Source organism: Mesoplodon bidens (genome assembly GCF_964165515.1).
Source record: "Mesoplodon bidens genome assembly, chromosome: 8".
Classification (NCBI taxonomy): domain Eukaryota; kingdom Metazoa; phylum Chordata; class Mammalia; order Artiodactyla; family Ziphiidae; genus Mesoplodon; species Mesoplodon bidens.
This window is the reverse complement of record NC_138165.1, coordinates 102,452,464-102,476,605: the sequence shown is the minus strand read 5'-3', so window position 1 is coordinate 102,476,605 and position 24,142 is coordinate 102,452,464. Positions and strand designations below refer to the sequence as shown.

The window sequence follows — 24,142 nt, the reverse complement described above, 5'->3', positions numbered from 1 at the left end:
GATTCTGACTTGGGCATCACCTATTTTCTCCTCATTGCTTATTCACATCAACAGAGTTTGTCATTCTTTTTAAAAAATTTTTTTTTATTCAAGTATAGGTGATTTACAATGTTTCAGGTGTATAGCAAAGTGATTCCGTTTTACATATATATGTATATATATATATATATATATATATTCTTCAGATTCTTTTCCATTATAAGTTATTACAAGATATTGAATACAGTTCCCTGTGCTATACAGGAGGTCCTTGTTGTTTACCTGTCTTATATATGGTCGTGTGTGTATCTGTGAATCCCAAATTCCCAATTCATCCCTCACCCCCTCCTTTCCCCTTTGGTAACTGTAAGTTTGTTTTCTATGTCTGTGAGTCTATTTCTGTTTTATAAATAAGTTCATTTGCATCATTTTTTTAGATTCCACATATAAGTGATATCATATGATATTTATCTTTCTCTGTCTGACTTACTTCACCTGTATGATAATCTCTAGGTCAATCCATATTGCTGCAAATGGCATTATTGAATTATTTTTTATGGCTGGGTAATATTCTATTTTATATATATATATATATATATATATATATATATATATATACACACCGTATCTTCTTTATCCATTCATCTGTCAATGGACATTTAGGTTGCTTCCTTGTCTTGGCTATTGAAAATAGGGCTGCTATGAACATTGGGGTGCATATATCTTTTCTAATTAGAGTTTTCATGTTTTCTGGATATATGCTCAGGAGTGGGATTATTGGATTATATGGTAGAGTTTGTCATTCTTTTTTTTTGTGGTACGCGGGCCTCTCACTGTTGTGGCCTCTCCCATTGCGGAGCACGGGCTCTGGACACGCAGGCTCAGTGGCCATGGCTCACGGGCCCAGCCGCTCTGCGGCATGTGGGATCCTCCCAGACCGGGGCACGAAAACGCGTCCCCTGCATCGGCAGGCAGACTCTCAACCACTGTGCCACCAGGGAAGCCCGAGTTTGTCATTCTTAAAGCAGCTTTTCAAGAAAGCTGTTCCCAGTCTTCCACATACATCTGCTATTACAATGGTACAGTCAATAGTTAATTCTCTCAAATTGTTGTGTTCTATGATCTAATTTTTGGTCTTGCCATTTCCAATATAGGCTGAAGGCAATGCTGATGAAACTAAGTATGTACAAACGTACCTATAGCTTCCCCAAATTTCAGAGCAACAGGTAACAGTGGAAACATTTAATTTGGATGGAATATGTATGTGTTATATTATGTCTGTTCCATTACGAAAAGAATGCTTATTTTGTGATCCAGTTATCTGTGTCTTTAAGTTGAATGGGTAGTTATCTCTGAAAAGTAAAATCTACTTCCACTTATAAAACAAATACATCATAGGGATGAAATATACAGCATGGTAACTATAGTTAATAATACTGTATTGTATATTTGAAAGCTGCTAAGAGAATAGGTCTTAGAAGTTTTCATCACAAGAGAAAAATTGTAACTACGTATGGTGACAGACACTAACTAGACACTGTGATGATCATTTCATAATATATACAAATATTGAATCAATATGTTGTACCCCTGAAACTAATATAATGTTGTACATCGATTATACTTCAATAAAACAAACTGAATTTAAAAAATAGAAAAAAAAGTAAAATATTATGGCACTTTTATACTTAACGTAGACTCATGTATACTTTTACATTTATACATTTGTAGATATACATTTTCATATTCATTTCATATTTAATTCAACAAATATTTGAGTACCTACAATGTTCCAGCCCCCATGCTGTATGCTGGGCTTCAAAGAGTAAATGAGACACTCCCTGACCTCAAAGAGCTTTGAGTCTTTAGGGGAAACTGACTCAGACAAGCAATGTGGAAAATTCTATGATCAGGATAAACTTGAGTGTTATAAGAGGTAGGTGGGCTCAGTGAAAACTTTCTGCAGGACTTTGAAGCCCCAACAGGAAGGACAGACAGGTGTTGCTTAGAGAAGAAAGGGTAAGAAACAAGAACAGTCTCTGAAGGGCGAGGGAGCATGGTGCCTTTGGAGAGGGAGCTGTTCTACTGCAGGTGCCCTGGGGGCCAGATCCTGATTTGAACATTCCTGAGCTCCGTGAGCTGTGCATATCAGGTTTGTCATCGATAAAATGAGGACACAAAACCTACACCTGGAAAAAGACTTGGAGGGCTAGAAGTTGTTCAAATCCCTGTTATACAGTAAAGTACTTTTGTTGAGTTTTGCTTTGCTTAGTTTTCCACATAGATCCACTCCTTAGCTTAACAGCTTGTTCTTAGACATTGTCTTCTATTAATAGGATAATTTCTTAGATTGTTGTTAGCTTAAAGGAAAGCTTTTATTTATTTATTTATTTATTTATTTATTTATTTATTTATTTATTTAGGCCATGATGCGCTGCTTCTGGGATCTTAGTTCCCCGACCAGGGATTGAACCCCGGCCATGGCAGTGAAAGTGCCGAATCCTAACTACTAGAACACCAGGGAACTCCCTCTATTTTTAATATTGCTCATATAACTAGACACTTAACTGAATTATTTTATTAATACTAAGAGTTTTCCAGATTATTCTTTTTAATTTTCTATGTTTATAATTATATTGTCTATAAATAATGTTTCTTCCTTTCTTAAAAAGATCACTGACGCATGGAAGATTCTTAAGGCTAGTAGGAGGGTTGGGTATAAAACACAAGACCTCCCAGGAACCTACTAGGAAAGGCATTTTAAAATATATAGAGCGATCTGTATGTTCCTGAGGTTCTATATACCTATCAGCCACACATAGAATGCTAAGTGGCTCTATCAGGGGATGGAGAGAAAAGGATAACTTCATCAGAACTTCCAGGTACTGCTTCAGAGCCTCTGGGCTGCAGCTCTGTGGTTTCTGACCCACTTTGCCTGGCAGCATCTTGCCTTGGTCCATGTTGCACACCTCTAGCCTCCTGTCCTGGGGCTTCCCTGCTGATGACAAGCCACGGGATGCCCCAGGAGCCATGCCAACACAGCCTGGAAGTGTGTGTCTGTGGGGGGATGTGGGTGGGGATGGTAGGGTGTTAGTCCCATCCTGTGGGGCACAGCTTTGAAATAGGGGCTGGTGGGGAAATTCTTGCCTCTTTGTCCCCCCAGGAAAGATTATCCTGAGATAAAGTTATACAGCTTCTTGGAAGATAGTCTCTAGGGACTGAATGAGCAGTTGCGCTTGGCCTAGGCCAACTTGATAATGGTCATTCCTCCCCTGCTTCTCTCCCTTTGTCCCTGTTTCCTGCTCCACCCTCTGTGGGAACTCAGGCTGACACTGGGCTGCACTTGCAAAGTAGCCCTGCCACCGTAGCTGCTTCCACAGATAGCTAATAAAATGAAACTCCAGTAGAAACATAACTCCTATGGTCCACACTGATGGCCAAGCTGCGTGTAAGGTTCATCGCCCCCGATAGGCACATCTCTGTCACCGGGCAACGTACGCAAAAGGGCATCTTTACCTGGTGGTCCTGGAGGTCCTGGCAACCCTGTAGGGCCTGGTGAACCAGGATAGCCAGGGGACCCGGGAAGCCCCGCTGTGCTCTTTCCTGGGGGTCCTCGCTCCCCTTTACTTCCTTTTACTCCTGGTACTCCAGGGGCTCCTTGGAGGCCAGGCCTTGATGACCCTTGGAGAAAATAATCATTTATTGTTTTTTAGATGTTTCCCTGATTAATATACATTTGTTTTTCAATTGCAAAAAGTGATATATTCTTATAAAAGTTATAGAGTTGAAAAGTATATAGAGCATATAAAAGTGAATTATCTGATGTCCCTTATCTGTGGCCTTGTTAAACTATCACAATACAGCAGAGCTGAGACCGTTCCATTCCAAGAAGGTAATTTATGTGACTTACTACAAGGGGCTGAAACAGAGGTTGGGATGCACTGTAGTCTCTTGATTCAAAAGGACTTCAGGAGAAATTCTTCAGTATATGTTATTTTATAAATTTTTTTTATTAGAGACTAGAAAATGCCTATCTTTCAGTGTCTCAAATGAGAAAGAGGGAAAACTGTAATTGGACTTTATTCTTGCCAATCATCTTAGTTATATTAAAGGGTACCCTGGAGGAGGCAGGCATCTCCTGGGGGAGAAGCCATGCCAGGTGATACAAACCCCCTTCCTCTGTCCCTCCTAAAATGACCCGGATGTGAGAAGGGCTGTCTCAAATCTCTGCCTCATAGTTAAGAATCTCTGCTGAGAAACCAGTGGGGGTAATATCCGATTATTTCTGATTATTGAGCATGAAGATTTTGGCCTAAAGGCTAATAATCCTTCGGATTGACATCTGTTTGAGAGCTTTTTAATTTTCACTTGCTGGCTTTTTAAACCATCCTATTCATTACTTGGAAGGAAGTCTTTCTTAATATTTGGTTAGACCTTTAAAATCCCCTTTTGCATCATTTCAACTTCAAGAAATACCTGCTGTTAAGAGTTTGGTATATATTTTTCCACGCATATGCAAGAACACATAATATTTATTCATTTATCTTTTTCTTTTGCAATAGGATTATAATATACATGTAGTTCTTCAGTCTGTTTAATTTTAATTCATTTTCAAAATTATGAAACAGTTTAAATATACAGCATAGTACAGAGAAAAATATAATCAATGGCAGGGCTTACCAAATCTTTGCTATTTTGTTCTTAGTTTTGTCGCCTTTACAAAATGACACATTACAGTACGACAGTTATAACTGAGGCTACTGTGGTTAATCTTTAACCATCCTTGATCCTATTCTTCTTCCTCTCTCAAGAGGCAACCACTCTAATGACTCATGGATATTTTTCCACTTCACAGAATTGTCTATGTACCACAAACAATATATAGTAAAAATTAAAACTTTACACAAAAGCTGTCATCTATGTGTCTTTAGGCAACTTGTGATACACTAAGAAAACTATCATTTTGAGCAGCCTAGTTGCCATAAAATTATTGTTTTTCTAGCTCTGTGCCTCGTCTGAGTTTCAAGCCTTCTACTCCTGACACTGAAGTTACCATTTTACACTTAGTTAAAACTACTGAGAAGTAAAAAAGAGCATTTCTCTATGACTTTGTGTCAGTTTCCCAGTTTCCACTCCCTTTTCCCCTGCAGGTCACAAAGTTTACGATTAAGAAGTTGGAAACACTTGTATATCAATTAATGAAACATTTGTCTTATGTAAATACTGTAGACTCACTAGAGAGCAGTGTGTTTTCCATTTAATAGCGTTTGTATTGGTATCCTGAGAAACATGTACATACCAGGACTTCCAGGGGCTCCGGGGGGACCACTGGGACCTGTGAATACATAATAGCAATTAATTGTTTACAAAGATGTAAATATTCCCTCCCTCCGGTTATTGAAATCTTGGATGACAATATAATAATAACATAATAATACACTTTTCATACTTTTTCTCCACTCTCACATAGGTAAATATGAGAAAACTTCACTCATTTAAACAAACTGTAAAGAAGAAACTAAGTTCATCTTAGATGCCTAGCACTCAAAAGGGGGGAGGGAAGAGAGACAGGGGTAGGGGATAAGGGACATGAGCTACTATGTATAAAATAAATAAGCAGCAAGGATATATGGTACAGCAGAGAGAAATATAGCCATTTTTTGTAATAACTTTACATGGAGTATAATCTACAAAAATATTGAATCACTATGTTGTACACCTGAAACCAATATAATATTGTAAATCAACTCTACTTCAATTTTTTAAAAAAAGTAAATCATGCTACTTTATCATCTTCAAATAATTCAACAAGACACTTCCTAAGAGTCTGCTCTGTGTTTGGTATTTTGCTGGGATGATTCAGATGCCAGAATATCAAATAGCTGGAATTGTCAAGAATATGGGTTTGGTCTGGATCCATCTCAGATCGCTTATAGCTGTAACACTGTGTAAGGCTCTAATTCTTTGATGTTTATGAGTGATTTATAGTAAGCATATCAGATTTTTAAAAATCTATGTCTAATACTTATCTGTCCATTTGTTTAAGTACGCTGAGACTTCTACCTCTCTTGAGTAAAATTCTTCTTTGAAATCTTATTTACATCAATAATTTCCCTAGATCAGTGGTTCTTAATCCTGTTGCACATTAGACTTAACCTGGGGAGCTTTAACGATCTGCCAGTATCCAGGCCCTCCTCCAGGCAATTAAATCAGAATCACAGGGATGGGACCTGGACATGGTTCTTATTTAGCAGTCCCTGGGATTTTAATGTGTAGTAAGAGATAAGAGCTATTAGCCAAGATCTTTGCAATCTATCAAAAGGGATAGAACATAAGTAAATGTGACTTTAATTCATGATGCTGGAAGTCAGAAAACCAGGACTTCAGTTCCTTCTTGTCACTATTTGTGTGGATTTGCTCAAATTATAGCTCTTCAGGGACTCCATTTTCTCTTTTGTATCCCACTGAGATTGCTGGTTTCGGACACTCCCTCCTCCTTCTCTCCAGCCATGTTTGTGTCTTCCTACCAGACTTGAATGTTATGCTTTCCTACATAAAGATAATTCATTTACCTTCTACTGTATACCACCTATGGAATTTTCTTATGAAAATTAGGAAACACGAAAAAATATCACCACCTATGAACATTAGGAGACCTCCCTTCTCCTCTTGCCAATTCTGGGTCTGCAAACACATGCTATACATTTTGCCTTGAAAGAAAGACATGGAATGATCAGCAAATGCTTTAGGAAGAAATTTATTCTCACCCTGTGGGCCAGGAGCTCCCTTGGGCCCTGGTGGGCCTGGAATTCCTTCATCTCCCTTTTCCTGGTATGCATCATAATATTCTGTCTTAAAGGAAAAAGAAATTAATAAAGAAAAAAGGCAGCTATTTATGGACAGCTCGCCAAATGCAATTACTTCAATTTCTTCTTTTTTGGCTAAACTTTTTTGGTTTATGTGTTAGAAGGATATGGCAGTTAAGTATATGGGATGGATACATTTAAAAATAAAAGTTAACCTGGTATCATGATATCATATATTTCATGGGCTTTCAATTAGAAATACATTTTATGATGTGGCCCAAATCACATACACACATTTAAATATACATATACATAACTATATATGTGTGAATATGTATACAGAAATTAAAGTTTCACAAAATAGTGACTTCTTACAACATATGATCAACTCTGATATTTTTTATTCTATTCTATTTCACTTTTTAAAAATGCTTGTCCTGAGGACTAAATTTATTTCAAAGTACATTGGGACCTACACATCAAAAATACTTTACTGATTGTTTCTTTAAATTTCAGGACACTGTTGGCCTTCAGACAAAGGTTTCCTCAGTCCAAGGACTCAGGACTATTACGTATTTCTGAAGTGATCAGTGGACCTACTGCTGGTCTCCTTAACCATCTACTTCCAAAGCAGAACTTCCTCTGAAGCTAGCAGAAGCCGCAGAGTTATGTGGAATTGAGCATGAGAAAAGAAGATAGAAAGAAGATGGAAAAACAAAAGCTTTTTAAAAACTTAGTTTTTTCATACACTGCATGGGGCCAATTAGTTCACTGACTTGTTTAAAGAATAGGTAACTAGAGCTTTGTGGTTAAGCAGGTATAAAATCACAAAAAAGAATTACTACTGGGCTTCCCTAGTGGCGAAGTGGTTGAGAATCCGCCTGCCAATGCAGGGGACACGGGTTCGAGCCCTGGTCTGGGAAGATACCACATGCCGCGGAGCAACTGGGCCCGTGAGCCACAACTACTGAGCCTGCGCGTCTGGAGCCTGTGCTCCGCAACAAGAGAGGCCGCGATAGTGAGAGGCCAGCGCACCGCGATGAAGAGTCGTCCCCGCTTGCCACAACTAGAGAAAGCCCTCGTGCAGAAACGAGGACCCAACACAGCAAAAATAAATAATAAATAAATTAATGTCAGATGCAGGCTTGTAAAAACAAAAAATTACTACTAATAATAGTACTAATAATGTAATAATCTCCTCCATCATAAAATCCATAAAGACATGTGAGTACCTTCCAAGTAAGTACTTTCACAAAATAGCCTCTTTTATTTTCCCAACAACCCCTCAAAAGTATCTTGGGATTACTTGCCATCTGAATCATTTGCTTGTAGTGTAAAGAGGCTGATTTCTGGGACCCTCCTCCGATTACTGAGTTGACTTACTTAGCCTGAAGGGTCTGAGAACTGCGTTTGTGATAACACACACACACACTCCCCCAGGGACTCCTTTGCCACCATGGAGGAGATTTCTGTCACACCTGCACAGTCACACTGAATGTGAGAACCACTGTCTTTTGAGGCAGGAAAGGAAGATGCCAGAACTCAGAGCCTGGGTCTTCTTCACTCATCTCCTTAAGCTACAGTCACTGTATAAAATGTAGCCACCCTGCAGTCAGGAGCTGACAGACATCAAATCCATGTCCACGCCGGGGAGGGGAAACAGCCTGCCACTAAGGAGCTTGGGCTGGGGTCATTGGTTTTTGCCGATCCTGTATTAAACCCAGGGCTGAGCTTCTGCTGTCTCACAGTGCAGGGCTGTCTTAATGGGGCCCAGCTGGAGAAGGCCACCCCACTGCCCAAGCTGTCCTCCTCTGCTGCCTTCCTACCCTACTTAAGGGCAAGGGATTACTTACCTTGGGCCAGGCCTGATTAGACAAAGGTTTTCTTCTCTACAGCCCAGGATGGGCATTGCCAGTGCATTCCAGGGACCAAGTAGGACGAAAGAAAAATACTTGTCCATTATCAAATGGACAAATAATGACAACAGCTATTTTTTTTGCCCCGGTTTGATTAAAAAAGTAAATACTGTAATCTCTATCATAGCAGTCAATAAGAGACACTGATCCAAAATTTCCTTGATATTTTGAAAGACTTGATCAAACATGACATTAAAATGGTCTTTAATTACACTTACTGGACCATGAAATCCTGGAGGGCCCATGTCTCCTTTCCACCCCTATGTTGAAAGACAGTTACAAATTATGAGCACATTAATCAGAAGTATTTACATGTTAAGTTTACTTAGAAACCAAAATGCACATTTAAACAAATCTATGCTAAAATTGATGTTATTTCTATGAAATGTACAAACCAAGTTAACATGAAAGGGATACTACTTTTGATTATCTTCCTGGAGGGCCATATCTGAGTCAAGAATCTTATCTATAAGGTCTGGAAGAAGTGGCTGCTGTTCTCTAGGTTTCTTCCATATCACTGCCTTCAAAGGATGTTTGCATCATTGCATGCTCCCCTGTTCCCACCCAGACTAGAGGCACAGGGAAACCAGGCTGTGGGTTGTAGGCAATTTCCGGTGTCCCAGCTATAATCAACCTCCTTTCTTACCTACTCAAGAGGGCATTCCAGAATTCTACTGGAAGCGATATTAACACAGGATAAAAATCTTGAATCTGCATATATACCTACATATGAAAACTATTTGAAAATATCTGTGACGTGTTGTCAGAAACAATGATGTGGAATATGGTCCACAGTCAACTGATGATGACCTTTCAGTACATCGTGACCCAGGTTGAGACTCACGGGGACCAGCCTACCCTTGACCTCTGATGACCTGAAGCTTCCTCCAATCGCAAGTCCTTTCCAGCTTCTTCCTCGTGGGGACCTGAAATCTCACTCGTCCTAAGTCAGCTTCTACTACACAGGACAGGTGGAACATCTTTCCCCTTCAAGTGTTCAAATATAGTTGCCACATCTCTTGTTTCTTCTTAACAAATATGCTAAGATGTTTTAGTGAGCTCTCATTCCAATTCCTTGTACCGAGTTTCAGGACGTGTGGGGAAAGGGTGACCAAACCCAACCAATTAAAAAAGCTGAAGATAGATGTTAGGAAGGGAATTACCTTGATGCCATCTTCGCCCCTTAACCCAGGGAAACCCTTGCTGCCTTTGGCTCCCTGCGGAGAACAGCAAAGTGTAGGTCAGAAGACACATTGATAATCAATTTCTTCTGTAGGAAGCAAAATGCTTTAAACTCCTTTCGGGGAAAAAAAATGTGCTCAGATGACCTCTCTCCACAGTGAGGGTGTAACACTATGATTCTCAAACATAATTTTTAAAAGCTATATGCTTTTTGTTTGCTTAAAACTACTTAGTGACTCTCAAAAACCCTTCTTTGTCTAATAGGACTGACACTTTCACTATATTAATGGGCCAAGTCACGTCTATACCTCAGTGCCAGGGAAACCGGGGGCACCATCTTTTCCAGGCTTTCCCTAAAACAAAAACAAAACAAAAACACGTAACTTAATAAACATGGGTAATTTCAATAAACATGAAAAACTTAAATGATATGATCATCTCTTGACCTTAGGCAAGAAAGCCTGACTGAGGTTTCCCCCACTTATTAAAAGGAAAAACTATTAACCACAGAACAGGTGATGACCTTCTCTTGCCAGGGAAGGCAGAAGCCAGTCAGAATGGGAATTAGGGAGGGTCACTGGAAAAAGGAGACGATATTAAGAGCTAAGCTTAAACTAGAGTTAACACCACCCATCAAAGCTTAGAAGGAAAATCAAGGAAGCACTGAGCAGAGAATCGAACAGGAAAATCCAGAAAGAGGGAGGCGTTCACAGTCTATTCATTTGCGATGTTGGCAATTCCCTGAACTCCAGATGTGCCTATATTTAAATGTATGTATAAAAGGTATTTTGCAGCATTCAAACAGACAGGGCTTTGGAGATTAACTATTATGGTGTTTACCCTCCATGATAAAATTAAAAATCATATTAGTTGAATATTTTTTCTTAGAAAAAAATATGCTTTTCCCAGTGTATAGTTTTTAGAGTTTTTAAACAATATATGTATTTAAATCTTTGCAAAATAGAGCTGGGTGGGAGAGTGAGCCTCTGTTGCTTCTACATGCTCTTTTTTTACCCATCACCCCCTATATGGATGAAGATCGTTTGTCAAAGAAGAGGATGAGGCTGATACACAGAGAGCAGCAGAAGTGAAATGGACAGAGTCCTGCCCATTTCATTTCAGGTTCAGAAGTCCTTGAAGCTTGTTTTAGCCTTGAACTTCTCAGATACTTGAACAAAAAAATTCTATCTCCCAAAATTTTTTAGAAAGTTTAAAAAATCTAAGCTAGTTTGACTTAAGCACCTTATATTCACGACCTCAAGAGTCCTGAGTACTTACTAATTTAGGTTGCACATGACACTGAATTTCCAAACTCACCTGCGGGCCTGGTTCTCCAGGAGCACCTTTTTCTGATCCGTAAGCTTCTCCAGGTGGCCCCTGTATTTATGAGAGTTAGGTCAAGTTTTGTAAACTATTGATTTTTGACTTACATTGATTTTTATTAACTTTTCCCTTCTGTTAAAATTTTTGAAATGGTGGGTTATCTAAGAAGGACATCTTATTTACGAATATTAATTTAAAAACAGATGCTGAAGATAACTCATAAGATGGGTGCCATTGGGTGCATGTAAAACAGTGCAGGGATTTCAGCTAGAAGTGGCCATAAAATAATTCTAGTATTTACGATCTCTGCAGTAAAATATTATTGTGCTTTAGCTAATATTAAGATTTAAAGGTAGATCATATATCAAAATATGCTCTAAGGTTCTACTTTTTGTTTCAAGGGAACAACATGATTCTTAGTGACCTACTGAGGGTCCAGGGCGTCCAGACCGGCCCACGGCTCCCTGGTCTCCCTTCTCCCCCTTGAGGTCCTGTCACAAAAACAAGTTAAGGTCATTACCAACAGATCAAACAAGATATTATTGACTATACTTGGAAAAGTCCTCTATTTGTTCAATGGATTGGATTTTCAAGCTACTTATATACCTCCTGTTTACACACCACATTATCAATTTTCACATTTTGAATTTTATACCTGGGAACACCCTGAAACAATATACAAACATTTTGTGTGCTATATTTTATTTATTTTTTAAACAGATGTATAGTTGATTTACAATATTATATTAGTTTCAGGAGTACAATATAGTGATTCAAGATTTTTATAATTATACTCCTTTTATAGTTACTATAAAATATCGGCTCTATTCCCTGTGCTGTACAATATATCCTTTTTACAATCTTTTCTTTTTTTAAAAAAAAATGAAAGTATCCTTTAGATCAAACTCTATTAAACTAATTTAATTCTTGAATCAGTTTTCTATAAGCACAATTAGATCATTTCTAATGTAGTTTACTTTCATTTTTAATATACTGAAATTATTTTCACTGAGATCAACTATTTTCTGAGTAAATGTTACAATGAGGATTGAATTCATTAATTAGGTTTGTTTTGCCCTTATCACATTTTATTCATATATTGTGAAAATATAATTTTCAAAAACAATTTTTTCCCAATGCGAGTGTCCTCCTGAGGGCATCATTTTTATAAATAACTCAATTTTGTCCCCTGGGTCAAATTTTCCAGATCTTGCTTTTGTCAAAATAAGATTTTTTCCCATCAATTTTCAGCCAATAAAGCTTTAGACTTTATTAAATATACTTTTGTTGATTAATTCTGAAAAGTTCAGCTATTCTCCTCAGCCAATTTTTTTTCCAGTCTTCAATGAGAGTTATTATTTTGGCCATATAAAACTTCACCATGTTCTGTTTTACCTCTTCTAGTTTTGTTTTGATAATTTCTATCATTAAAAATTAATTATATTGGAAAGAGATGATTAAGGGATTTCTTTTGGGGGTGATGAAAATGTTCTAAAATTGCACATGGTTATAGCTGCACAGCTCTATGAATATACTAATAGCCACTGAATTGTACACTATATAAGTGAATTTTATGGCATGTGAATTATATCTCAATAATGCTGTTAAAAGTTAATTATAATTAAAACCCATGAATTTTATTCTTTAAAAGGGTGAAAATTATGGTATGTGAATTATATTGCAATCAAGCTATTATTAGAAACTATTAATCATAAGTTTAAAGGAGGATGATTTATGTTTATTTCTCAGTTAATCCACAAGAAAATTGTTAGCTTCCCCTTCACTCCCCATTCCCCTTCCCAGGCATTCCCGGATCAACCTGGTGTCTAGGATTGGTGGTGTATGATGTTGTGATGCACTTCTTCTGAGCATTTGATTCAATTCCATCCTCTGGTCCTTCTAGCTACCCCAATGTAGGAGCAAAAAGCACGTGATTATGTCAAAATAACGAGTCACAGTGTCCTTGAAGAGGAGTGGGGGCCACACCGCCTTGGGGTTATGATGGCAGGGTAAAAATGTCCCATTTGATTATGATATTGCTCTACCCTTATCTTTAGGTCATTGCTATCCAACTGCATCAGAGCCACACACCATTTTGCTACTGTTTATTCAAAAATACTCACCATATACCCACGCTATGTTAGCAACAAGGAGAGGGATGGGGATACTGGGTGAGCAAAACTCGATCTAGGCTCTTCCTTCAAGAATGGTGGGAGTGGCTTGCCTTGTGTCTTCCCCATTTCATGTTTTCTAGTTCTCGAGTAAAATATGGAGAAGGAATAAAATCCAGAGGCCCAGGTTGGCTGAGCTGGGCTTAGGTGACAGAGCTTATAGAAGAGGTAAGGGATCAAAGGACCTCATCCCAGAAAGGGGAAGGCGCAACCCTAATAATAAAATTGAAGAGTTACCGTTCTGTTAACCAGGCCGGTTAGTGTCACGATAACTGTTCCTGGTGGTCCGGGCGGTCCTGTTAATCCTTTCATACCCTAAAGACAAATACACTCAGGAATAAAAAACTAAGCTTGCGAGATCTACATTTCCTCTTTAGTTCTTACCTAAGAAGATAAAGCAAATGAAACCTGAGACACAGGAAATACTTTCGTTTCAGTGTGACTTAGTGAATAAATTGTGTAAGTTGATTGCTAGGGAACTTAAAATATCTTGCCCACAAATAAACCATAGAATTTAAATTACCCGCTCTCCTTTTTGTCCTATCACGTTGTCACCCATGTGACCCTGTAAGAAAAGACAAAACCAAATTATTCTTTTAAAAATGAACATGAATGTATAGTCTAAACCCATTAAGGTTCAATGTTTATAATTGAACATTTATATTTTAACTGTAATGTTAGTATTGTAAAAGTTATTTTAGCTATTTCTTGGAGTGGAGTGGCAACATGTTTCTTTTAAAAGTAGAGATCTTGAAGCACAGAAAGCTTAAGGGATTTACTTAATAGGGCAAGTGATAACATGAGATGGTGTGGGGCAGGGGAAGGAACCCAGCTTGGAGGACATTTTTCTGGCTCAGCCACCAGCCAATTTTGCTTCTTCTGGCTGGTAACTTCCTGATGCCCTAGTTTCCCCATCTTAAAAATAAGAGGGATGTATAGCTGATCTTCAGGATTCTGAAATTCAAAACTTAATAGAGAACTAAGAATAGAATTCAAGCAACCTGACTTCACTAGTAAGTTAGTGACATGAGATAAGTCTAATGTGAATCACCTCTCTTCAGTAATCTATCATTTCAACCAATGTGTCTTTGCTTTTCTGCTCTTGAGTTTGCAGATTTTCCCCCAATTAGGCCACAAGCTGTAGAGAAAAGCTCAAGATGAGGAGTCAGAAGACTTTAAACCTCAGCTCTGCCAATTACTATTCATCTCACAGGGTATGTATGTGCGTGCACGTGTGTGTGTGTGTGTGTGTACACACATCAATGAAATAATAAATGTGAAAGCACCTTGGGAAGTACCCTACACACAAAGGCTATCTGATAGTAAGTAACTTCCTGGTGGGGCTCAGCCTTGCTCAACATTTTCTTGCTTAAAATAATGAAGGGGATCAGAATACGCCACCCCAAAATATATACCACTTTGGCAGAAGAATTATTTTGAGCTGAAGGCAAGTGAGAAACAGCAAATGCAGAAAAAAGTTCCTTGCTCTCCCCCATCTGCCTCAAGACAGGGCATAAATTTCCCTTTGTGAAGGTGTCACCCTCCCCTCTCCTGTACCAGGAAGAGAAGACAACTCATCATTGGAGACAACATGAACTTAAGTCTGCATAAACAAACTTTACTGAAATAACACTTATCTTCCATTAGTTTCCCCCATATATTGACCTTTCCACAATCTACTGCCCCTTGAAGCTCAAAAGCCTGTTCCTTTGTCCTGTCACTCCTCCACAAATTTATCACCCTTTGTTAAAATGGTATACAAGCCTCTGGATCTGACTGCCTCTTTGGGGTTTTCATTTCATTTCTGTGAGGTCTCCACATGCCTATGAAATCAAACTTTCTTCTTACAGTTAACCCACTTACTGAACCTAAGAAGATAGAAGAAAAAGTTTTTTTCCTCCCCCATACTAACAGTTGGCTTTTGTAATAGAAAGAAATGCAGGACCGTGCTTAATGAGTCCATGAATAGTCATTTTTATTTACTAGTATATAAACAGGTTGGCTTTGGGAAGCAGCCCAGTAAAAAAATATAGAAGGTAAAGTGTTGCAGGAAACATAAAGAGTAGGAATCCTTGCCCTTTTCCTGATGAGGAGCTCCTTATAACTGGATTAAGACGCTTTGTATCAGAGATCCAGTTACTGAAGTGCAGGGAGAAGGGAAGTAGGAGGTGCCGAGCTGCTAGCCATGCTCACTTCCCTGCTGGGAATCCTTGTGAGTTCCAGAGGGGTGCTCAGCAGTGACCCACATGTGGAATCAGACTGAGTTTGGCTTTTAGATCGGTTAGGATGTTCTGGCTGACACAACATATGAATTGTCATCTACCTTAGGTCCTGGAGGTCCCATGGTTCCTGGAAAGCCCTAGAAAAATCCACCAGTTAAAATTACAGCAGGTAATGAATCAAGCCTGAAACTCTGTTTAAAATGTTAGGCTATAATTCTTTTATTAGTCAAGATGTCTACAGCAATGGTGGCTTCATACTCACAAAGAATCCTGGAGGGCCAGGTGGACCAATAGGTCCAGGAAAACCTGGGAGGCCTGGCAAACCCTTTAAATTAAGAGAAGAATTAGAATAAGTTTAAATTTACTTCTTACTGAAGAACGATGTCCATTAGTTAAATGCATTAAACTATTTTAGAGAAATCAGAGCCTAATGTTTCCTATGTATGGCTGCAATTAATTTCAATAAAGGCCATGTGTAACATGTGTTGCCATGGATAACAGGCTACCAGAATCATCCTGATGGTACTATTTCCAGGAAAATGACCAGAGCAGTTGCTTTACTTTAGAAGAGTTTTACAATTTTTAGAAATGTTTCCTCTCTCTCTCTCTCCCCCTCTCCAAGCACGCTCTTACCTCTGGGCCCTTCCACCTGCTCTGCCTCTGCCTAGAATCCTCTTTCCCCAGATATCTCTATAACTCACTTTCTCTCCCTTTTTTTATCTTTATTCAAACGTTATCCTTTCCATGGGGTCTTCCTGCCCATCTGATCTAATGCCACAACCTTCCTTCTAATCTGGACACTTCCTATCCCCCAACCCTGCATTATTTTTCTCCTTGGCATTTATTACTATTTAATACAACACATACTTAATAATTTACATTTTTAAATATTTTCTCCTTCTAGAATGTGCCATGAGGGCAAACATTTTTGTTAAACTATTTTTGGAGATTTGTGCACTGTGGTATCCCCAGCACCTAAACAGCCCCTGGAACCTACTTGGCACGTAATAAGGATTTCTTGTATGACTGAAGGCCCCACTGCTATACTTTCAGCAGTAGCACAATGTGGTACATGGCCAACACTCAATACACATTGAAGGGATACATCCGTGCCCCAGATTGCTACTATCTCCTCTTACTAGATGCCCTGCCCTCAGCATCTGGCTCCCTAAATGTTTCCTAAGCAAAAAAACAAGAGCCATCATATTCTGCATCTTTTCTCAAAAGCTTATATGGCTCCTAACTGTGTCATTCTTTAGTTTTGCAGCCCATCATTAGCTGCCATGGCTCACCATATAGATGTTCAACAACCTTAACTCAAACCCTTTGACTCACTTAGGCAAATTCCTATCTCTGCCCAGGAATTTCCACATATACTTCTGAATTAAGTTAAAATATTTCTGATTAATTAACCTCAAAGTTAGTGTCAAAAGATCCCCCCCCCTTTTTTTGGCTAAGTCTTGTTTATTTTTTCCTACTTCTTTACAGCAAGAAAGCTTTTTGAGGGCCTTCAAAAACATATACCAATCAAATAATTTATTATCAAAAGATCCTTTTGAATCACAGAGTAAAGTACACACAGCCACCAAATAGCTGTTTCCTTGTATCTATTCTGGATCACCCTCCAGCTACATACATAGAGATCAGAAAGCAAACTATTCAACAGGAGAAAGGTGCAGTTAAATAAAATATTACTATCATGCAAACTTTACAATAGGACTGTTACATAATATTACAATTTTAAATTGTATTCAATGTGTAATACAATCTTACCCTGGATTTCAACAAATACAAAGTAAGTGGAACACAACCATTCCTTGAAGCCTCCTTCTTAGATTTAGTAAAGCTTGGGTGATTGAGACTTAAGAAGAGGCTAAAAGACATATATACAAAATCACCTTTTTTATATGAGCTAAATGTAGTTTCTTATAATGAGGTGAATGTGTTAGAATAAAATGAGGAAAATATGTAAATAGAAGAGATATGAATATCTATGAAAAATATTTTTAAGAGAGTGAGAAAGAGATAGCGGGAGAAGAAGAGAGAGAGAGAAGAAGAAGAAGAAAAGAGAGGTGGAAAGAGAGAGACAGAGAGAAAGAGATCGAGAATGATAGGGACCTTCTCTGAAGTGCGTACCTGGAATCCTGGAGCTCCTGGCAACCCAGGGTCACCTTTTCCATCAAGGGCTACATCTTCTCCTTCAGCAGGAGCCCCCTTGAAAATGAAGAAGTTCATCAAACATAAGCAATGTTGTATCTTCAAAACTCCTTTAAATGGTTATTCAAGGTCATACTGCTTCAAGGATAAAAGCGCTTTCAGGATATATACTTAGAGAAATGCTTTAGGATTATTTAGTTATTCCATTTTGAAGAATTTAAAGCATTTTCGTATTTTCTAAAATTGACCATTTACTGTGGAGGGAAGAAAGACACAAGAATAATAGACCATTTCCCAAGACACCAAAATGAGTGGCAATTCCTTATCTAGAATTTGGGGCCCTGAGCATAAGTTCAGCTCTCTTTTCCCAGACCTTATTTTCCTAAAGAAGAATACAAAACTTGTATTCCTGAAGACATATTTATGACCAGAAGTAGAAGTTGTTCAATAGGAATAAATATCATGTCCTAATTACTATGATTTCTGAATTAATCATGAGATCTGATTTGTAATTACTTATGTCTTATTGTTTAATAGAAGTCCCTTTCATATGTACAATTAGAGATTTTTCAATAATAACATGACACAAATAACTTACTTTCTCTCCTTTCAAACCAACAGCACCCTAGGAAAAGGAGAAGCATATTAGCAACCAGAGGCAAATCAAATACACAGCATCCCTGCTTGGTCCTCTCTGCTATTCCGCCTTCTCTCCCTGCTGTATACCTCCCACTGGCTTTTTTTTTTTTTTTTGTAAGAAATATATATTTAATAAGGTGTCTTGTTTTTTAATTAGTTTCTGCTTTATAACAAAGTGAATCAGTTATACATATACATCTGCTCCCACTGGCTTTTAAACATGCTCAAGTCTTTCTCATTTAAACAAATTCTCCCCCTAAATCCACCCTCCCCATACCGCCTTGTCTATCTTTCATGTCATCTGCAAACTTCCCACTCTCCTCATCTCTCACATATTTCTTACACTCACACCTACGTCCTCCCTCCATCTGTCATGGAAGTTAAAGTCTGCGGTGACTTTGATGTTACTGAAACCAATGACAACACATTAGTTCCCACCTTACTGGATTTCTCAACAGCACTAGGTAGCTGTCTGTCACTCCGCTTTACTGGAAATTGTTAAAAAGGAGAGGGGTCCAAGATGGAATCACTCCTGTTAGGTCCACAGCAGTAAACCAAGACTTAATACCTAACCTGACTACAGTTTTAACCTACCCTAGGAATATGACCTTCGACCCGCCAACCTGGAAACTCCTGGTCTGCACTAATAAGATATTCCACCCAATAGCACCTTCCATTCCCCTTAAGAGGTAGCTTTGCCTAAGACAATGCCTTCTTTGTTAATAAAACAATACATTCTTTGCTAATCATGTCATTTTTTCCATTACCTCTCTGGCTTTAAAAACCTTTCCTATCTATGGTTGGATGCAGCAACTCTCTCCTTGCTAGATGGGATGCTGCCGGATTCATGAATCATCCACTAAGGCCAATATTAAATGGTCAGATTTACTCGGTCAAATTTTTGTTATTTAGCAACACCTTTCCTGGGCTTCCAGAATACACTCCTCCTTGTTTTCTTCTACCTTGAGGGCCCTTCCTCCTTTACAGGCTTATTGTCCTTGATCTCACATTACATGCTGGAGCTCTCTAAGTCCCAGTTCCAGGGCGCTTTTCTCCTCTCTTCCATCCTTGAGTCACCACAATCCAGGGCTCTCCCACTGCCTAGTTCACATCTCCCCTTCAGTGTCTCAAAAGCAAAACAAAGTCTCAAAGTGCATTTATTCATTCATTTCTCAACTATTAGTTGAATGTCTACTGTCGACTGCCTCAGACTTCCCCAAGGTCATGACAGATTTCTGTATATGGTCATTCCAAAGGAAACTCCTTGTAATTGTACTTTATGTCTTGGATGGGGAGTTAGAAATATAAACGTACTGGGATGCCTGGGTAGCCTGGTGTCCCCCGAAGTCCTGGAAACCCTTGCTCACCCTGGAAGACATACAGAGCTTGTCATTCTTCTTAGTTGTTCTAGAGCAGCCTATTGAGATAATTTCCCTGTTTCTCTCTTCCAACCCTGCAGTGGTAAATCTAGACAAAGTAACCCAAATTCCTTACTGCTACTGGGTCATGAGGCTGAAGGCCAGGAAACCACTATCTTAATTGAAAACAGGATTAGAATCTACTGTTTCTCAAATTGTGCATAAATGGCAAAAGGCTAATTGTGCCAAGAACTTTTCAATTGCTGCTTCCTTGAAACTTTAGTAATTACTCCTTTCATGGCCACCGTTCTGGGGAAAAGGAGAGTGCAGTCAGGAAACAAAGGAGACGAGTGAACATCGAAAAGCTCAGTCATTCTATTCCAAAGACCAATTTTGCATTCCAAGTCTTAGTTTCTGATTTATATACACTCACAACCTCAGATGCAAATAACCATTTGAGCCCCCAGTTATCTTTCGGTGGGAGAACATCAGAGAACTTCCTTAAAAAGCAATCAGAAAGCAAGGTGGGGGGGACTTCCTTGGTGGTGCAGTGGTTAAGAATCCGCCTGCCAATGCAGGGGACATGGGTTTTGAGCCCTGGTCTGGGAAGATCCCACATGCCGTGGAGTAACTAAGCCCGTGCGCCACAACTACTCAGCCTGCGCTCTAGAGCCTGTGAGCCACAACTACTGAGCCTGCGTGCCACAACTATTGAAGCCCGCACACCTAGAGCCCCTGCTCCGCAGCAAGAGAAAACACCACAATGAGAAGCTCGCGCACCGCAAGGAAGAGTAGCCCCCGGTCGCCAGAACTAGAGAAAGCCCGCACACAGCAAGGAAGACCCAAGGCAGCCAAAAATAAATAAATATATAAATTTTTGAAAAACAAGAAAGCAGGGGCTTCCCTGGTGGCACAGTGGTTGAGAGTCCGCCTGCCGATGCAGGGGACACGGGTTCGTGCCCCGGTCCGGGAAGATCCCACATGCTGCGGAGCGGCTGGGCCCGTGAGCCATGGCCGCTGGGCCTGCACATCCGGAGCCTGTGCTCCGCAACAGGAGAGGCCACAACAGTGAGAGGCCCGCGTAAAGCAAGGTGGGGGAGGGGAGGGGAATTGGATGCAGACACTCAAATGGTACTCCAAACTTCCAGTTACAAGATAAATAAGTACTAGGGAGGGAATGCACAACATGATAAATCTAATTAACACTGCTGTATGTTACACATGAACGTTGATAGCATAAATCCTAAAAGTTCTCATCACACACACAATTTTTTTTTCTTTCTTTAATTTTGTATCTGTAAGAGATGGTGGGTTCACTAAACTACTGTGATGATCATTTCATGGTGTATGTAAGTGAAATCATTATGCTGTACACTTTGAACTTATGTATTGCTGTATGTCAATTATATCTCAATAAAACTGGAAGAAAGTAAAGAAAAAGGCATAAGAAAGAAAACCATCATATGTCTGCCCTGAAGACACATACCATTGGTTCTGGCTAAAAGAATATTTCAAGGAAAGCCTAGCCTGTCTCATTACTACTTCACCTTGATTTATTCATTTAGCAAAACATTAACTAACCATCTCCTGTGTGAGGCATACATACCTTAGAACCATTGCATCCTGGCAAACCGACAGGTCCATACGGTCCAGGATGGCCTGGGATGCCCTAAACAATAGAGCAAGTCTCAAAAAGGAGAGATAATCAGACCCCGGGACCAGGTGGAAACAGTGCAGAAACCATGGTGGGAAAAGATGGGCTAATTTAGATAGTTCTTTAAGTATAAATGGTTATTTAAATAAAGTAGTAAATTAGTTATTTTAGATAATAATTTAAATAAAAATCATAGCAAATATAATAGACTAAATAAAACCAAAAATTATCCAGTGAGATGCAGATATTTAAGATAAAACAAAAGGTCTTTCTATATAAAATAAGTCCATTAGCACGCTGTGTTAAGCTGGCGTAAAGGAAAGAGAAGAGGGAGTGTGCATAGAGGTAACTATTTTATTATCCTGTGCTATCAAGCAGAGTTCATTCTATTCTATTCTATTCTATTCTATTCTATTCTATTCTATTCTATCTCATCCCATCCCATCCCACCCCATCCCATCCCATCTCATTCCATCCCATTCCATCCCATCCTGTTGCATCTGTTTATATTCAGGAAATATAATTTGACTTGTATGTCTTGTAAATCCACACTCTAATACACTATGTGATTCTGATATTTTCATCAGGTAGCAAATGTTTCAGTTCTCATTTTCTTGTGCTATTGCTTTAACATCTTTATTAAAATGAGCTTACTTCTTATTATTCCATTTACACATTTTTCTCATTACTTACTGGAAGTCCAGGAGGACCTGAAAATCCTGGTAATCCAGTTGTTCCCTAAAGACACAGAAAACGGAAAGGGTGGCAAGAAAAAAACTCTTTAAAGATGTTCAACCTATAAACAAAAAATGATTTACCATGCCAATAGCCCCGTTCTGCAACTATAATTGGGAACACTAAAAACTATTTGAAAAACAAAAAAAGGCTTGACAAACTTTGTAAATCTTCCATTTATATAACTTTTAAAAAGAGATGATTAAGATTGTTTTTGACCTTTCTTGGGCAGATTATTTAAGGTTTAATTTGCATAGAGTAAAGTGCTCCAGTCTTCCACAAACAGATTGAGGAATGTTTATATATGTGCATATGCACATACTGGTGATACCGTCACCCCATCCAGGCATAGAACATCTACAACACCCCAGATGGTTCCCTCATGCCCTCTCAAAGTCAGTTAACACCTACCCTCAACAAAGTAAGGACTATTTTGACTTCTACCATTATAGACTGCTTTTACCTGTTCCTGAACTTCATCTATAGAAGTGTATTACACACAACGTACTCCTTTGTGACATCTGTATAACGTTTACAGTGCAGAGTTCTTTTTTTAAAAAAAAGAATTTTCATCAAACAGTCAGGCTAGACTGGTTGGACTACTAACCCTCATGCCTTTGGGACCAGTGAGTCCTGGAAGTCCTGGAGAGCCCTAGATCCAAAGGAGAAAACAAAAGGTAAGCACTGTGACAATTATTTGGCACTAATAAGCCCATAAATGAAAGGTCCCAGTTTTATTCACACGCCAAAGAGTTTTGCTCTTGCGATTATTTCATTGTTAACACGGTTCAATTGCTTGTTGTTTCATTGGCGCTATAGTATTTATCCGAAAGGACAAACAAAAATCCATTCATACCCTTGCTACTCAAGGTGCGGGATCCAACAGTAGCCTCATCGGGGAGCTTGTTAGAAATACAGCTCCCTCACCTCCCAGACCTATTGATTCAGAATTTGCATTTCAACAAGATGTGATGATAATTCTTGTTCACATTAGTGTCTGAGAAGTGCCGCTGGAAAAGCCCCACATTAGCCAGACAGCTGCCGAGGGCTGATAAGGATGAATGACACGATTACAACAGTGGATGAGAATGGCAGCCAATATTTCTGTGCATGAGAAACCCTTTATTAGCAAAATGTCCCTGGTGGGCACAAATAAATAAATAGCAAACTAAGGACTGCCTGAACCAGAGATAAACTTGCTTCAAGAACACAATGAATACATTTGGAGGTCCTGTTTCTTAGAGAATAGCCACAAACAAAACTGTTTTAACGAGGCCACTTGGTGTGAAAGTTCCATTATCCAAAAGTTTTTCGTCATTCCTGAGAGTTTCCATATGTTTTGGTATTTTTGATTATTTGAGGAAAAGGTTGTTACAGAGCCTTCTGAGACTGGACTGTCAAGGCCAAAGTCAGCCTTTCCTGTCTGAGGTAGAATTCCTGGGTGTGTGACCATGGCCCCCTCCTCTGCAGGATGCTGTGTGTAATCTGCAAAGGCAGAAGCGTGACTTGCAGGTTTCACATCCCCATTATAAATTTTCTCATATTTTCTATATGAGAATATGTAGAAAATATTTAAAATTGAGACATGTATAAACCTGAAAAATCTTTTTGGTCAGGTTTTAATATTCTCTGATTGTCTGCCTTTGATCAGATTATCATCTGTGGCTACATCTCTGAGCTATACTTTAACATATGAACTCATGACAACATAAGTTTCTGGATGAACTTTATGAAATACCTGCACATCATGCAACCTATACTAAGCACCATGTATTTACAACTATAATTTTAATTTATTGCTGGCTTCTCTAAAGAAATGCTAAGGAAACCAGCAGAGTGCGGTGCAGAGGGCAAAATAAAAAGGAAGGAGTTGGCATTAAGCTGATCCTAAGTCCAGGGTTGAAGTGACAAATTCATTCTACCAGGAAAATGGAGGGAAATCTGAGGCCACACCCTGAAGGAACGCAGCGGAATGTTCAGACACCAAACATGTCTGAAAT

At 39.0% G+C, this 24,142-nt stretch overlaps 1 protein-coding gene across 1 annotated transcript in view; it reads right to left on the bottom strand.

Moving 5' to 3' along the window:
* COL4A3 (collagen type IV alpha 3 chain) overlaps window positions 1-24,142 on the bottom strand; it is a 141,824-nt gene that overhangs the window by 46,501 nt on the left and 71,181 nt on the right. The window contains exons 4-21 of the mRNA XM_081243313.1: window positions 22,750-22,794; window positions 22,101-22,145; window positions 21,360-21,422; window positions 19,710-19,763; window positions 18,355-18,381; window positions 17,736-17,813; window positions 15,862-15,924; window positions 15,701-15,736; window positions 13,901-13,942; window positions 13,615-13,692; window positions 11,635-11,697; window positions 11,201-11,260; window positions 10,192-10,236; window positions 9,865-9,918; window positions 8,920-8,961; window positions 6,747-6,831; window positions 5,279-5,314; window positions 3,496-3,660 (exon numbers count right to left, since the gene is read on the bottom strand). Of these exons, the coding sequence (XP_081099439.1) occupies window positions 3,496-3,660; window positions 5,279-5,314; window positions 6,747-6,831; window positions 8,920-8,961; window positions 9,865-9,918; window positions 10,192-10,236; window positions 11,201-11,260; window positions 11,635-11,697; window positions 13,615-13,692; window positions 13,901-13,942; window positions 15,701-15,736; window positions 15,862-15,924; window positions 17,736-17,813; window positions 18,355-18,381; window positions 19,710-19,763; window positions 21,360-21,422; window positions 22,101-22,145; window positions 22,750-22,794 (1,081 nt within the window). The remainder of the gene's footprint in view (window positions 1-3,495; window positions 3,661-5,278; window positions 5,315-6,746; window positions 6,832-8,919; window positions 8,962-9,864; window positions 9,919-10,191; window positions 10,237-11,200; window positions 11,261-11,634; window positions 11,698-13,614; window positions 13,693-13,900; window positions 13,943-15,700; window positions 15,737-15,861; window positions 15,925-17,735; window positions 17,814-18,354; window positions 18,382-19,709; window positions 19,764-21,359; window positions 21,423-22,100; window positions 22,146-22,749; window positions 22,795-24,142) is intronic.